The sequence below is a fragment of the Orycteropus afer genome, unplaced genomic scaffold (genome assembly GCF_000298275.1).
Source record: "Orycteropus afer afer isolate SDZICR_OR568_19922 unplaced genomic scaffold, OryAfe1.0 scaffold00238, whole genome shotgun sequence".
NCBI lineage: Eukaryota > Metazoa > Chordata > Mammalia > Tubulidentata > Orycteropodidae > Orycteropus > Orycteropus afer.
In genome coordinates, this window is record NW_006921825.1 from 2,590,468 (window position 1) to 2,608,087 (window position 17,620).

Consider the following 17,620-nt stretch of genomic DNA (forward strand, 5'->3'; position numbering starts at 1 on the left):
TATAAAAATTATAATACACAACATTGGTGACATGGAGGTTGGCAAGTGTATTTTAGAATGTGTGAGATCAAAGAGGATGACAGAAGATAGGGAGAAAGGTAGAGAATTAAATCTTCATCTTTCACAGCAGGAATAGCTGATGCCCACAACTGAATGGGAAAGAGAAAACAAAACCAAACAATTGTATTATAAGCATTTACATTAGAGACCTATAAGAGAATTGGAGGTCAGTACTAAAAGAAACAACTAAAATGACCCCTTCCAAAGAAAAAAAAGTTTGGGAGAATAGGGGACAATGAAGAAACAATTGCTTTTTTAAAGATTTTTTTAAGTAAGTGTTATACAACCATTGTCTCTCTGAATTATGGGTGTATTTAACAGTCAAAAATAAAAATTTAAAAAGTTAGCAAGTGAAATGTAAGTGATGACAAATGGAGAAAAAAAAGATGAAAGGAAAAAATAAAGCACCACAGTATCTAAAATAGCCAGTGCCAGAAAGTATCATTAAAGCTCTAGGTATATATTTTGCATGTCAACTCAGTATACTATGTGCATAAACACTGTAAGTGGGATGTTCAAGGTAAATGAATTGTGACTAGGCCTCCTATTCTCTGCCACAAAATTACATACTTAATAAAGATCCAGGTTCTATTATAAAACTCACTGCTTATAACGCACTATACTTTATTAACTAATAGCTCTAGTCCTAAAACAGCATTCAAAGGACAGCCTATTACATACACTGTCAATCATCTTTTTCTGAATAGTCTTCTTGACATCTTGGACTTTCTGTCCTTTAAATCCATCCACCAGCATTACCTAAAAGGACAGAAAGCAGGGGGAAAAACATATACAAAATCATTTACATTTGGTTTGAGTACACTCCCAAGTTTTATCTAACTAAAATTTACTTCCACCCATTCAATTAAAATATTGTTAGTGAGATATTTATCACACTATGTAACTTTTTATTTTAATAATGCTTAGACAACTTATACCTGTATTCATTTTGGTATAGCTAGGATAGCTATCACAAGCACGATTAGGAAGAAATACTCACTTCCTACTCTCAGGTTTCCATGTGGAGAGAATTCTACCACTAAAGCACCCCACTCCTAAAGGTTTCAGAAGAAACTGAGTATGTGAAACTCGGCCCCATTTAGGCTTCTCTTTCCAGAAGAGTATTCTTCTTTCTTGCACATGTATAAATTTAGCCATCAGGGTTGACATTTTTCAACTCTTCTTTATTGAATGGGCAAATTTAACAATGGGCAACAACTCTGCCCACTGTTGCCACGGATCTAAACCACAGTCTCCTTCCAGTTTTCTAAGGTACTAAAGTTGATGTTTTGGTCTCCACCTAGCCAACTCCAGTGTCTCTCTCAGACAGCTTCTATCTTAGGTGAAGAATATGTGTTCTTTTTTAACCCTCCAATCCTTTTACACACCAAAATGTTTCATATATCTACTTAATTAATCATTATGAAATTATATTTGTTAATCATTATGGTGTAATAATTAAGAACACAAATTCTAGAGCCAGGCTGCCTAGGTTTGAAACCCAGATCTTCCACTCACTATCCAGCTAATCTTGGGTAAATTACTGAACAAATCTTCATGCTTCAAATTGCTCTGTATAAAATGGGAATAATAGTACCTACTTCACACAGTTATTTTAAGACTTCAATAAGTTAATATGTTAGTGCTATATAAGTTATAACTTTTATTATCACTCAAAATGTATAGCACTTAAAAAAAAAAAAAACACAACCAATTCTTGGTTATTGAGAAAAATAAGAGTAAAGGTAAAACGTAAAAAGCATTCTCATCTGAGTCCTTAAAAATCTTTATATCAATCTCAAATCACTCACAACTTGGTTGGATTTTAACTTTCTATAGCCCAGTCTTCTTTCCGTGGAAATATAAGTCATATTAACCATATGTACAACTAAGCAAAAAACAGAGTTCTGAACATGTTTGTTTTGCTCACATGACTGACTACCAAAAAGTCAGTGGCTTGAACCCACCAGCCTCTCCGCAGAAGCAAGATGTAGCAGTCTGCTTCCGTTAAGACTGCAGCCTTGAAAATCCTATGGGGGCAGTTCTACTGTCCTATAGGATCACTATGAGTCAGAGTTGACTCAACAGCCATGGGTATTTTTGTTAACAGGTAAATTAATGGACTGAATAAAACCATTTATCTAAAATATGAACACTTTAATTAAAAGAGGGAAAGAAGGGACCAGGTAGGTATCCAGGCAATAACTTTTGGAGTTTATTGCATAAGAAGATGTATTACTTTAAATAACTTTGCAAGAAATTCATTCCCTAAATTCCTAGAGGGTGCAAAAGTATAATTTCGTAAATGCTTTCAAACAAAAGGCATAATTAAAAACACAGAAATTTGGAAATAGAAGAACACATTCAATCCCAAAGCAATTGCTCTCAAATCAGTATAAAGCTAAAAGTATACTGAAATTTTCTATATTTGTTCTAAACCATTAAGAAAATGTCACAAATCTTGGACTGAATCATATGAAAGTAATCAGAATTATTACTTACACCATCATAAAATCCTTTTAGATATAATTTCTCCTTTGCCTCTGTAAGTTTTTCTCTGTCATTCTGGCTCTGAATTTTCAACTCATCACAAATAGTTACAGCAGAAAGATTTCCAAAACCTGGGATTTCAATGACTGGCACCTACAGAGAAGAGTGATGTCAGAAACTTGTTCACACTGAATAAACACAAAAATAGCCCTATGGGGCACAACGCTTTTACTTCTACTGTCCAGAAGTCAGTTCATATTTCATTTATCATTACAGTAGTACCACAGATCAGGTAACCAAAGGTGACTAACCTCCAGAAATGAACTTAGCCTCCTCCTCTCCATAGTAACCACTTAAACTCTGTGTATATCTACATCAAAAAAGCCCTACGGTGTCCCTTGCCTACCACACACCACATATACACCCTCCCTAGCTCTCAACCCTCCACCGGCATGTAAATAACTAAATAAATGTTGGGATGAGCAAAATTATGTAAAAAACTAGTTGGGAGGATGGTCATGCTTTTGTTTTATACGGCTTCTGGATTCTTCATGAGCATTCTATGCTAGCTATTTACTTTTTTTCCCTCTGTAGGCACTAACATAAAAATAAAAGAAACATAAAACAGATGTATATGGGAGCTTATTAATTTTGACTAAAAATAAACATTAATGAATAATACAGCAAGATTTTACCTGTAAGCCAGGAAACTGGCCAAACTAGCAAAAGTAAGCTATTAAAAAATTAGTAATGCTAAAAAGCTATTTGTTCTAGAACTGCAGGTGCCAGGTGCTGAGAAAATGCTAATAGTTAGATTTTCTCCTGCTCCCATCTGCCACAGCAGATATTAAATTAGAGCGGAAAATCCTCAAGCAAACTCCCTCTCTTATTTCATATTCTACCAATTACTTAGTTTTATTACAAGAAAAACACATTAGCTCTTTTTTTCTGATAAAGATAAAGATGTGAATATTCTGAATCATCTATGCACTCACCGGTTCAAATGGCAAGACCATGTCATCTCTAATTCCATACTTTGCCCTTAAGGCCTAAAAATAAAATTCATAAATTAGCACTGACAGTCAACACTTCAACGGTATAATCACTGAGAGAAGAAAATGTAGAAACTTCAAGAAACACTATTATTTGTTCTCCATTCCATACACAGAATAATTTTTTAACTTTATCAAATACCCTGAGGCATTTGTTTCTTTATGTGTTCATCTGGAGAGACTCCACAGGCGCCAGAGTTAGACTCCCTATAATCTTTACAGAAGCCACTCAACAGGCCTGGATCTTCTGTAGTGCCCTTGGGTGGATTCGAACAGGCAACTTTTAGGGTTACTAGCCAAGTGCAGTCCGTCTGCACCACCCACGGACTTGACTTTATCAAATATCCTAAGAAAGGATCTATGATCTTTAGAAACAGTACTTTAAGTTATAAGAAATGGCTTCAGCAATAAAAGTGGACCATCAAAAACAAAACTTCATATGCATACATATAAATCACTTAAAATAAGACCCATATTCTAGGCTGCAATAAAAATGTGAATGCTAAAAAACTTTTTCAAGAGTTCTATGAAATCCATTCAAAATTCTAAAAAACAGAAAATACATGAACATAAAGAAACAGGTTAGAAAACAAAACGTGTATGAATGGTGGAATGGAAAACCAATTATTCTGTAAAATTTCACCCAAATTACAATAAAAAGTTAAAAAAGAAACAGGCTAGAGTTAAATGCATAGCTTTGTAGCCTAGTCCCACTGTGCAGTTCAGTGGTTCCTAACCAATAAGGTGATAAACAGCAAATAAGAACAAGAAACTCAAATACTGACTTGCTTTTTCTTCAAATCTCTGAGAGCAGCAATATCATCAGGAGAGTCAGAAGGAACACTTGTGACTATACCAGTGCCTTATAAAAGAAAATGTGCACATATGTAAGTTTGGCAGACAGTATTTCTACAAATTTATTTGTATGTGCTATAGGAATGTCTACACATATAATAAGCTAACAGGGGGCAAAGTTAAGAAAACTTCCTAGCCATACCCAAACACCTTGAGGAAGTGAATCACTGGGCCCACAGGCTCAGAACCATGGTTGCAGGATGACATCAAGTTCAATTGGCATAACATTACACAAAAACACAGTTCTACATACTACTTAGGTGAATAGCAACTAGGGTCTTAAAAGCTTGCAAGTGGCCATCTAAATGCAACAACAGGTCTCTCTTCATCCAGAGCAAAGAATAATGAAGAAAACAAAAGATGCATGGAAACAATTAGTCCAAGCGACTAGTGGACCATGAAGACCTCAGCCTATATGACTGTGAGATGAGCAGAACTAGATGGTGCGCAACCATCATTGTCAACCACTCGGAAAGGCATCAGAGCAGCAGATCCTGCACAGAGTGGAACAAAACTCAGAATCATAAAAAAGACCAGGTTTACTAGTCTGATAGAGCCTGGTGAGACCCCCAAGACTATGGCTCCTAGTTACCCTTCAGGACTGGCATTGAACTCACTCCTATGGCTTCTAGCCAAATAGCAGGCATACAGGGTGAATAAAGTAGATACACTCCTTAGAACAATCAATGATGAGAGAACAGAAGGGCAGCAATTGCACAGGGAGATAGCTCAGAGGGAAGGAATACATAGGAAAGAAGAACACAAGGAAAGGTAACTACAGGAAGAAAGTGGGAAAAGAGCTGTTATATTACAGGGGTTGCAACCAATGTCATGAAATAAAATGTTTATGAACTGTTGAATTGAAAATGAATTTGCTCTATAAACTTTCACCCAAATCACCATTAAAAATAATAAAGAAAATGTGCAATTAACTTATACAAGCAGAATGTGATTACCAAAGTATTTCCTCTTTACCTTTATCCTCCTTAATGTTGAGCATTGGCAGAACATAGATCACCTTATAGGATGTTAAAGGTGCAGAAAGAGATGCACCAAGAATTTCCTGCATTTAAATAAAGAAGAAAAAATCAATATATAAAGTAAAGAAACCTATTTTTAGTCATTAAAATTTAGTAACAAAAAAATATGAATTATAACCAAACTAATTTTTTATGTCTACTAGAATAAAAATAATTTTAAATAATTACAATACCCAAATCTGGCAAGGTTATGATGTTAGTACACTAATGCCTTGTTTGTGAAATTGTAATCCTTGAGGAAAATAGTAATAGGAAACCACAGCAAGAGCCGCAGAAATGTTCACACAACTCAGACCCATCAATGCAATGCCAGAAATTAATCTCAAAGGAAAATTTCTTTTTCCCTTTGAAAAGTCTGCACATTGCTGTGTTATTACTATACTAGCAAAATCTAGAAATAACTGATAGAAAAATGACTTAGTAAAATATACTACAGCAACAACATGGAATACTATATAGCCATTTCAAATGCTTATAATGAAGACTAGACAGAATGATCTGACAATACTGGACCCACATTCTCACACTGCAACAAATAGCTTCTGCTGCTTCCTTTAGCTAAGAGAAACACTCTTCAATTTCATATAATTCCTTCCAATCCCACTTTTTTCAGCTACATAAGCAGACTTTCTGGAATTTACAATCATGAGTGAAGCCTGAATACTCCACAGTCTTAAAAGCTGAATGTAATTTAAACCATCCATTTCCCTCATGAGAATTTGCTCAGACTAACATGGAAAGAACCTGCATTAGGAACAAGAAAATAATGTTCTTTAATACTGTTCCCAAGAACTTCTTCAACAGTAGGTACTAATGAAATGTAGGAGCACTGCTTATGACAGAAAAAGATAGGAAACAGTTCAAATATTCATTAATAGACATAGTTAAATTAAATTGTGGTACAGCCACACAATGGAATATTATATTGCTGTTAAAAAGAATGAAGAAGCTTTTTATGTACTGATAAATTGAATGCCAAAACATAGTTATGTAAAAGAGAAAGCAAGCATATTCATACCCATGTTCATTGTAGCATTATTCACAATAGTAAAGAGTTGGAAACAATCTATGTGTCCAACAACAGATGAAAGGATAAACCAAAGTATGGTACATACATACAATGGAATAGTATGCAATAATAAAGAATGATAAATCCACGAAATATCTCATAACACAGATGAATCTAGGGACATTATGATAAATGAAATAAAAATAAGTCAATAAAAAAGGACAAGTATTGCATGAGACCACTATTATAAAAACTTAAAATAGGATAACACACAGAAAGAAACATTCTTTGATGGTTACCAGGGATAGGAGGGTAAGGAAGGGAAAAACACTAACTAGATAGTAGTATACAAGTGGTGAAGGAAAGGACAATACACAATACGGGGGAAGTCAGCACAACGTGACCAAGGCAAAGGAAGACACTGAGAGGTACACAAGAATAAACAACAGCTACAGTAAATGCTGTAACACACACAATCCTGCAACAAAAGTAATAACAAACAATAGTTTGTGAGTAAACATATATACTAAATAGGTAAGGGAAGTCAAAGGAAGTATACCTGCATACTTATGTAGGTATAATTCTGGATATTTCTACATACAAATTTGTAAATGTTGCACATGTTAAAAAAAAAAAAAAAACTCACTGCCGTTTCCAACTTATAGTGAACCCTCCTTGGGTTTCTGAAGCGGTATCTCTCTTTAGCAAAGCAGCTGGTGGTTTGAACCACCAACCTTTGGTTAGCAGCCAAATGCCTTAATCACTATACCACAGCTCCTCAGAACTACAAGAGACTCAAATCTTCCTTCTGAGGAGTAGCTGGTGAATATGAACCACCAGCATTTGACTGGTTGGCAGTCATATGCCTCAGGTACTATGCCACTCTTATTGAACATATAGAGGGCACAATTATAGAAACTACTTAGACACAGGAACTGAAATACTAGATCTGAATGCTAAAGACCACAGTTTCAGGGAACATCTAGGTCAAGTGGAAAAACAGTTCATAAATATAATTTTCTGCACCCTAATCTGATGAGTTGTATCTAGAGTCTTAAGAGCTTATAACTGGTCACAAAAGAAACAACTATTGGTCTCTCCCTGCCTGCAGCAAGGGAGAATGAAGAAAACGGAAGACTCAAGGAAGCAATTAGTCCACAGGACTAACGGCCACATGAACCACAGCCTCCTCCAACCTGATACCAGAAGAAGTAGATCTAGATGGTGCCCAGCTACCACTACCAACCACTCTGACCAGGACTACACGCAAAAAAAAAAAAGGAACACCTCACTGCCATCGAGTCGATTCCAACACATAGTGACCCCCATTGGGTTTCCAAGGCTGTAATTCTTTACAGAGGCAGATTGCCCCTCTCTCTTTAGCAAAGCAGCTGGTGGTTTGAACCACCAACCTTTGGTTAGCAGCCAAATGCCTTAACCACTATACCACAGCTCCTCAGAACTACAAGAGACTCCAATTAGAATGGGTAAAAAATACAGAACAAATTTCAAATTTAGGGGAAAAAAAAAAACAGACTTACTGGCCTGAAAGAGACTAAAGGAACCCCCAAGACTATCGTCCTAAGACAACCTTCTAAGTTGAAACTGAAAACACTTCCAGAGGCCATCTTTCAGTCAATTAATACATAAATCTATAAAACAAGAATACCCAGAAACAATGTACCCCTTCGAACAATCAATTATACGAGACCAAAAGGGCAACATTTGCACAAAACCAAAGATGAGAAGGCACAGGGAAACTGGATGAATGAAAACAGGAAAACTAAGGAGGAAAAGGGGAGAGTGTTGATACACTGTAGGAACTGCCACCAGTGTCATGGAACAATATGTATATGAATTATTGCTTGGAAAACTAATTTGCTATGAATAATTTCACTTGAAGCACAATAAAATGTTCAAAAAATAAAAGAAAGCAGGGTTCAAAACTTGGTATATAAACTACATTACCATTTGCGTAAGAGGGAAAAACAAAGGTATGTATTTGCTTTTGTATACATGAAACATTTCTATAAGGACAAGTAAGACACTGATAGTGCTCCCTTGGAAAGAAACTAAGTGACTAAAAGAGAAGGGTGAGAGGGAGACTTTGTACCATTATATGCTTCAGTAACTTTTTAATTTTGAAACTTATGAATGTACAACAATACAAAAAATAGATGTACAAAATAAATAATAAAAGTTAAAAAAGGAATCAAGATGGTACTCTACTTATGTTTTTCTTTTAAAAGGTTATTTATTAAGATACCAAATATCAGCATTTATTAAGGGAATAAAACACACTGAGAAATAATGTTAATAAGACTGGATAAACCGTAAGGATAAAAAAAAAAAAAAAAGCATTGTAACTGTCCAGATTTAGTTAACATAAACCAAGACCTTTTTAAAAAAAGAAACTACATTTCAAAATAAAAAAGAATTATAAGAGGAACCATTAAAAAAAAAAAAAAGAAACTACATTTCACACCAGGAGTGCAGGTAACAGTTCAAAGAGTAATATAACATCTGACAGAGATTGGTGAAACCCCTATAACTATGGCCCCTAGTCACCCTACGGACTTGGAACTGAACTCACTCTTATGGCTTCCAGCCAAACAATAGACAGGTGTATAAGGTAAACATTTACACCAGGTAGGTGCACACCTTAGAACGATCAACCATGGGTGATCAGAAAGGCAGTATTTTCACAGGGAGACAGCTCAGAGGGCAGGACTGCATAGGAAAAGCCACAGGCCAAAGGTAACCAAAGGGAGGAAGTGGGAAGAGAGCTGTTCCACTGTGGGAATTGCAGAGTTCCGGTAAAATGGCGGAATAGGCAGGAAGACTGCACAGACCCTCTTCAACAAAGAAAAGGGGAACCAATTAACAAAGATACAGAAGATAATCCTGGACCCCTAAGCTTTGAAGGGAAGGATATAGAAGTAGACTAAACTCCAACTGGTAGAAGAACCATGAAAACACCAAAAAAGGGACATATGGAGCTTCAGTCTGTCAGTGATCCTGACAGCACGGACAGCTTGGATATTGCCAAGTGGTGTTAGGATCTAAGAATTAACCTAAAAATCGGCCCTGCTAGCCAGGGGCTAGGAGCTCTGGTAGCATAGTACCTAAGGCACTTTACTGCTAACCAGAAGACTGGAGGTTCACATCCACCAGCCACTCCTTGGAAGGAAGGTTGGGCAATCTACTTCCGTGGTGATACCGCCTCAGAAACCCAAGGAGGGGTCGCTATGAGTCAGGTCTGACTCAACGGCACAAAACAACAACAACAAAGCCAGGGGCTGCATGAAAGACTGCACTGGTGGCTGGTGAATAAGAGGGGAAGCAGCAAAGAGGAAGGCAGGCTGAGCTGTGGAGTTTTGCCTGTCAGGGAGGCACAGCCATTTTGAATGTTTACAAGTGGTTTAACCATTTTGGATATTTAAAGCAACAGCATTCTCCCAGATTCTAGGGACTTAAGAATACGCTCCACTTGGCAGGAACCACAAGGACATTCAGAACACAATGACTGGAAAGGTGCGATATTCCCCTTGTTACTCTCAGACCCTACACCCTCCTGATGAACGGAGGTTAGGCTATCCCTCACTGTACCCACTTCTGAGCCACCAGGAATTCCCAGCCTGTGTGCTCAGACAGAGCCTGGGTGCCCTCTCCAGCCCTGCCCTGATTTTTTTTTCTTTTTTTAGTTTGTTTTTATCTTTTTTTAAATTATTATTATTTTGTCCTTTTTATTATTCTTTGCAGGTTCCAGTTTTCAGCTTTTTCTCTCTTCCCTATTTCTGGTTCCCATTTTTTCCTTTCTCATGGTTAACCCCATTCTTTGTTTTCCTTTTTGCATTTTTCCCATTTTTTTCTTCATTATTCTTCTACTCTACCTGTTTTCTCTTATTGCCCTCTCCCCAGATACTGCAGAGAGGTTTTTGTTGGGTTTTTTTCCTTCTTTCTTTTTTTGGTGATTGTTCTCTGAATCTATGCAATGTGTTTCTTTGTCCACTTGCTTTTACTTTTTTGATGGTTTTTCAATTGCTGTTTTTGTCTGAGTGGGAGACAACAAGAGTGTCCATAAGACACAACTGCACCGACACCTCCTGCAGCTTCACTTACTAAGTGAGACCCACCACTTCCTTCTCCACCAACTGGCCAATGACAAATGACCACCAAGAAGAGCCTGACTCACCCTTAGCTGCTCTTCACAAACAGTTAACAGAGATCTAAATCAAATAATGTCACAATGTCTCAGAGACAACAGACCATCACAGTCCACACAAAGAAGCAAGATAAAGTGGTAGAAACAAGGGAGCAGGATACAGACCCAGAACACATCCCTGAGGAAGAAGCAGTATTCGAACTCCCTGATAAGGAATTCAGACAATTATATTTAGGTATCTTCAAAGGAATGAGAGACAGATCAAGGAAAACACTGACAAAATTAAGGCAAACACAGACAAAACCCTAGAACAATTTCGGAAGAAAATACAAGAACTAAATGACAAAATAAATGAAAAATTAGAAATGATATAAAATGTACAAACAGAAATCCATAAGATTAATACTAAAATTTCAGAAATAAGTAACACATTGAAAGGGCAAAGGAGTAGAATCGAATCAATGGAAGACAGAATTAATGAGACTGAAGACAAATACCTGAATACTTCTTTGGAAAGGGATCAATCAGAAAAAAGATCAAAACAAAATGAAGAAAGCCTAAGGTTCATGTGGGATACCATCAAAAGGAATAACCTACATGTAATCAGAATTCCAGAACAGGAAGAAAACAAGAAAACCACTAAGAAAATTGTCCAAGATTTGCTGGAAGAGAACTTCCCTGATATGATGAAAGAGGAAAATATATCAATTCAGGAAGTCCAATGAACCCCAAATACGATATACTCCATTGTGGCAACTGCAATCATGTCATGAAACAAAATGTGTATCAACTCTTATATGAAAAATGAATTTGCTCTGTATACTTTCACCCAAATCACAATAAAAAAAATTTTTTTAAGTTATATGACATCTAATGCAGCTATTAAAATCTCTTGGGGAGGACTGTTTGCATTTTTCAACCAGATACTGACTGAACTGAAACATAAAGCTTGCAAGCACTATTTCTGTGATATTCAATGATTACTACACAACGTTACAAATAAAAAAGAACATCAAGCTCAGTTGGCGTAACATACTACCCAAAAATACTGTTCTGCAGCAACCATCTAGATGCAAGGATGGGTCTCTCCTCGTCCAGAGAAAAGAATGAAGAAAATCAAAGACACATGGAAACAATTAGTCTAAGGGACTGGTAGACCATGTGATCCTCAGACTACAGGACCATAAGACCAGAAGAAACAGATGGTGCCCAGCTACCGCTGGCAACTACTCGGAAGGGGATCAATGCAGGAGATCCTAGATAAAGTAGAACAATGTGGAACAAAGCTCAAAATCATTAAAAAAAAAAAAAACATGTTTACCGGTTTAATAGAGCCTCGTAAGACCTCTGAGACTATGGTCCCTCACTACCCTTCAGGTCTGGAATTGAAGTCACTCCTGTGGCTTCCAGCCAAACAACAGACAGGCATATAGGGTGAACATTTACATCAGGCAGATACATTACTTGGAGCAATCAATCATGGGAGAACAGAAGAGTAGTGTTTGCACAGGAAGACAGCTCAGGGGGCTAGAGTGCATGGGACAGAGGGATACAGGGAAGAGGTAACTGCAGGCAGGAAGTGGGAAGAGAGCTGTTACACTGTGGGGAATTGCAGTCGATGTCATGAGACAAAATGTGAACAAACTGCTGTATGGAAAATGAATTTGCTCTGTAAACTTTCACCCAAATCACAATAATTGAAAGAAAAAATAAAAAAGAACAAGAGAATCCTACACACAACATGTATGAAACAAAGCTGAGGAGAAGAAGCCACAGGCAAAGGAGTACATACTGAATTATTCCATTTTATGAAGTTCAAGAACAAGTATTTTTTGTGACTGAAATCAGAGTAGTATTACTTTTGGAGGAGGGATGAGGACTGACTATGAAATGGATATGAAAAAATATTCTCTATCTTTTTGGGTGACAGTCACACAAGTGTCTACACACATGAAAATGCAACAAAATAAATACTTACAACTTATACATCTTATTGTATGTATATCTCAATTAAAAGTCTTAAAAAGTTTTAAAAAGTAGAATATTTCTAAGCATCATTGTTGAAATTTTCCTCTAAATGTATGCACTGAAATAAAATCTGCTACCCAACTTACCTCTCCCATTAATTCCTTAACAACAGGCACCACTCCATTGTCTTTGGTAAAGCCCTGGTATGACATATTCCTGGCAGCCCTTTGGGTGCAAATGAATATATCACCAGTTACCGTCTCAAACCCAATATACTTCATATCAGGGCGAACCCAACAGTTTGTCTGTCCAAACATGGTCTCAGGCCTTAGAGTAGCAGCTACCAAGAAGATATTTTTCCCTTTCAGGCCACTAAAAAAAAAGAAATATATATTTTAAAAAAGTTGTGGTTTCTACCTCAACTATCTGACAGTTCAGAAAATACTAAGCAATAACTCGTTCACAAAACCCAAAACCAAACCCTCTGTCATCACATCGATTTTCACTCATAGCAACCCTCTTTGAGTTTCCAAGGATGTAAATCTTTACAGAAGTAGACAGTCTCACCTTTCTCCTGCGGAGCAGCTAGTGGTTTTGAATCACCGACCTTCTAGTTAGCAGCCAAATGCCTTACCCACTATGCCACCAGAGCTCAACTCCTTCACAAGCCTACCTTAATTTGGTTGGATATGGCTCAAGCACTTTCAATTTGATTAAAGTATACTCCTGAGGTCCCACACCCTAAACAAACAAAAAAAGAAAATTGAGGAAAAAAGACTTGTATTAACTTACTAATCTATGTGAGAGATCTGACTCAAATTTCTGAAGCAGGTTCTTACACTGTTAGAATAATTCTTTCTTCCAATGAAGGTCTACCAGCAATCTGCTGACCATATCCAGAAGGAAGTCCAGTTTGTAAGGGGTAACTGGGTAATCAGTCCAAACAGTATTTGCCTAAAGCACTGATACTGTAAATCAGAGGCAAGATACTACTGACACCAATTCTGCTCGTCAGGGGAGGTTGCACAGAGTAGTCATCACAGACACACACTAGAACAGGAGTGAGATGATGAGCATTCTAGCTTGGTACCTAACCAAGGGCTTGATCTGAGGGAATAATAATCACCGAGTCTTCCTTTCCTTCTCTGTAAAATAATTATCCTGTGTCTCATACAAGATTGTTCTGAGGCACACAGAAAAAAATGGGCAGGAAAATGCTTTAAAAACTATAAAGTACTATCGAAATTTGGGATATTGGTATAGTTGGCTACATTAAAACTTTATTAGGTCTTCTAAGTCTCTCAATCCTACAAAAATTTGATCAACTCTCATTTCTGTAAGTTACATCAGAATTGAAGGCTGATTTTCACAAGTTAACCACACTTAAGTCACTACCTACAAATATATTCAAAGGTGGCATAAAGAATGATATACTCATGGAGGGTCATAAGTTCAGATCCTGGCACTGTCACTGATTTACTGTGCCAAGGCTTTAGGCAAAACACTCACCCTTGCTTTACTCAAATATTATAGGGAATACTGCTACTGATAAATCGTATTGGAATGAAGTATAAACTGATGTCATGCATGGCTAGAAGTGTTTAGGAAATAAGCAAGTAGACACATGATCAAAACAAGTATAAATGGAATCTGTGTACATCAGTTATATACATCTCATGTACTTCCTTTCCTCATACTCTCTTTTTAGAGCAATGTGTTCTCCAGATGGTACATCTCAAACTTTAGCATACATATGACTAACAGTGAGAGCTTGTTAAAAGACAGATTCCCCGACCTCACTCTTAGAACTTCTGATTCAGTTTTGGGGTGGGACTCAAGAATATGGTTTTTAACAAACTTCCTAGAGATGCTGACACAGCTGGTCCATGGACAATTTTTGGAGCAGCAAAATCCTAGACAAGATGCAAGTATCTATAATGATATTCTGCCTTCCTTTTCATACCCACCAGAATATCATGACTTTATACCTTAGCGCTGGAATGGAGATTTTTGTAGATTTCAGATCTATTTCTTAAAGTCTGTAATAACTACTCACAAACAATTACCTCTCCAGTTTGTCTGTCATGATCCATACAAGGCTGTCCATCTTTTGGAGAATAAATGGTATACCTAAAAATTATAATTAAGAATAATTAAGAACCACTGTTACAATATTCATGTTTTATCCCAACATATCTGCAAGTGTTACTCCTAACATCTTGCAACTACTTCTTCTAAAACTTCCTGAGCAAATCTACATCCATTTATGCTTTGATAGACAGTTCTACTGTCAATCTACTTTTTAATGAAGGCTTTATTTTTATTTTAATAATTGACATATTTCTAGTAGGAATGTAAAGAGTAGAAGAGTAAATAAAATAATTAATTCATAAGAATTCTTAATCATAGAAAATTGGAAATTGAAACCGGAAAAATATGAAAGGATCACAGCTTTGATGAAACAAAAGGATGTAAAACACAAATTCACTTATGAAATGCAAACAGATTCTATTTACTCGACATAATCAAGGAAAACTCACAATTTTTATAACAAAAATATGAACCGATACACAAACAACAGGATTATTTTTCTCTTTCACTGGGAACACTGAATGGAATCGTTAGTAAGATCATAAAAGTCAATATTCCCACTCTTTCTAGTTCTATTTGTTACAAACACTAAGCAGCTCAGAGAATTAAGACACTGACAAGAGGAAAAAGGGAAACAAAGGGTACATGAGAACAAAAAGAAAAAACATTATGAGAGAAAGAATAATGAGAAAAGTAGGCTATGAAGCACTGAATTACACAGCAGGAATTGGACGATTTTTGCTGTTACAATGAAAGACAAAAACTCACCGCTTCCCAAATTTAATTTTGTTTCTTTCTCTTAACGTTAAAAACTGCCACCTGACAAATGAATCATAGTACGGATTAACATCAGTGGTGATAAAAGAACGACGCCAGTCTACCTACAGAAAAAAAAGGAAAAGTCAATTTTTGAAAAACATACAACTTCTCTATGATTAAGAATTCTAATGAATCAACTATTTTCTTTACTCTTCTGCTCTTTATATTCCAATTAGAAATATGTCAACTATTTAAATAAAAACAAAAATTTTAGAGTTCCATTTTTTAAACATACAATCTTACAATTATTACATGGCTTTGTGTTTAATTAATGTTTGTTTATATATTAACAAACACATAAGAGTTGTAATAAATTAAGAAGGAAGACTTAAATGATACCTTTAATAACAATAATAAATATTAAAGTCAAACTTTGGCTTCTTTATATTCTTTGAATAGAATTCCTTTCCATTAATTGCTAAATACTGATATACATTCCAATACAACAAATATTACAGTACTTCATTGCTTACATCACGGTCAATAAGGTTCTAATCCAACAATAACAATAACCAATCATTAGTAGACTACAAATGGAATATATTATTTGAAATTAAGAGTCAGTTCAAATCTCATATAATTGTATAAATTCTTTCATCATATTTTCTTACATTGGGGGGGAAAGGACATACCTTCAAACCCATTCTCTTCAGATCATGAATAGCCAGTGGTGGAAAATAATCAAGCCAATGTTCTGCATCAGAAAATTTCACTATCTCTTCATCAGACAGACCAAGTGTTTTCATAATGCCCCACTGATACTTAGAAGATCCAGCTTTAGCAGTAGCTTTACTCTGAAAGCAACCAGAAAAGCAAACACCATCAAAGAACAGCCAAGTGTTTCTTTCAATACATATCTCAAGAAAGCACCTACCTAAACTGTTCCTGTGTGATTACATGGAATGTTTTTGTCCATGTGCTTTTAGTTTTTTGATGATTATTCAATTGTAATTTTTGTCGAACTGAGTGAGAAACGGCAACAGTCCCCATAAGATACAACTAGACCCATACCTGCTGCAACTTCACTTAATGCACGAGAACCACCACCTCCTTCTCCAACAACAGGCCAACAATAAAAAAACCACCAAGAGCCTGAATCACCCTTGCCTGCTCTTCACAAACAGTTAACGGAGATCTAAATACAACAACACAATGTCTCGGAGACAAAAGACCATCAGAGTCCACACAAAGAAACAAGATAAAGTGGTAGAAACAAGGAAACAGGATACAGACCCAGAACACATCCCTGAGGAAGAAGCAGCATTGGAACTCTCTGATAAGGAATTCAAAAGAATTATGTTTAGGTATCTTCAAAGGATTGAGAGACAGACCAAAGAAAACACAGAAAAAACCCTAGAAGAATATGGAAGAAAATAAAACAATAAAATGTCAAAATAAATGAAAAATTTGAAATGATTCTAAATCTACAGACAGAAGTCCAAAAGATTAATACTAAATTGTCAGAAATAGGTAACACATTGGAAGGGCAAAGGAGAATTGATGTGATGGAAGACAGAATTAATGAGCTTGAAGAAAAATACCTGAATACTTCTTTGGAAAAGGATCAACCAGATCATGTGGGATACCATCAAAAAGAATGACCTACGTGTCACTGGAACCCCAGAACAGGAAGAGAAAAATAAAACCACTGGGAAAATTGTCCAAGGTTTGCTGGACGAGAACTTCCCGGATATGATGAAAGATGAGAATATATCCATTCAGGAAGTCCAACGAACCCCAAACAGGATAGACCCCAAAAGAAAACTACCAAGACATATCATAATCAAACTCACCAAAACCAAAGACAAAGACAGAATCCTGAAAGCAGCACGGAAGAAACAAAAAGTTACCTACAAAGTACAGGCACAAAGAATAAGCTCTGATTTATCAGCAGAGACCATGCAAGCGAGAAGGCAATAGGATGGTATATATAAACCCTGAAAGAGAAAAATTTTCTAACAAGAATTATATACCCAGCAAAACTGTTCCTCAAACAGGATGGTGAAATTAGATTTGCAGATAAGCAGAAACTAAGGGAATTTGTTAAAACCAGACCAACCTTACAAGAGAT

At 36.2% G+C, this 17,620-nt stretch overlaps 1 protein-coding gene across 1 annotated transcript in view; it reads right to left on the bottom strand.

Moving 5' to 3' along the window:
- LARS1 (leucyl-tRNA synthetase 1) overlaps positions 1-17,620 on the bottom strand; it is a 107,604-nt gene that overhangs the window by 68,738 nt on the left and 21,246 nt on the right. Inside the window, exons 5-14 of the mRNA XM_007949112.2 lie at positions 16,182-16,343; positions 15,499-15,611; positions 14,706-14,769; positions 13,313-13,380; positions 12,786-13,011; positions 5,433-5,520; positions 4,388-4,464; positions 3,546-3,599; positions 2,563-2,703; positions 742-819 (exon numbers count right to left, since the gene is read on the bottom strand). Coding sequence (XP_007947303.1) covers positions 742-819; positions 2,563-2,703; positions 3,546-3,599; positions 4,388-4,464; positions 5,433-5,520; positions 12,786-13,011; positions 13,313-13,380; positions 14,706-14,769; positions 15,499-15,611; positions 16,182-16,343 — 1,071 coding nt within the window. The remainder of the gene's footprint in view (positions 1-741; positions 820-2,562; positions 2,704-3,545; positions 3,600-4,387; positions 4,465-5,432; positions 5,521-12,785; positions 13,012-13,312; positions 13,381-14,705; positions 14,770-15,498; positions 15,612-16,181; positions 16,344-17,620) is intronic.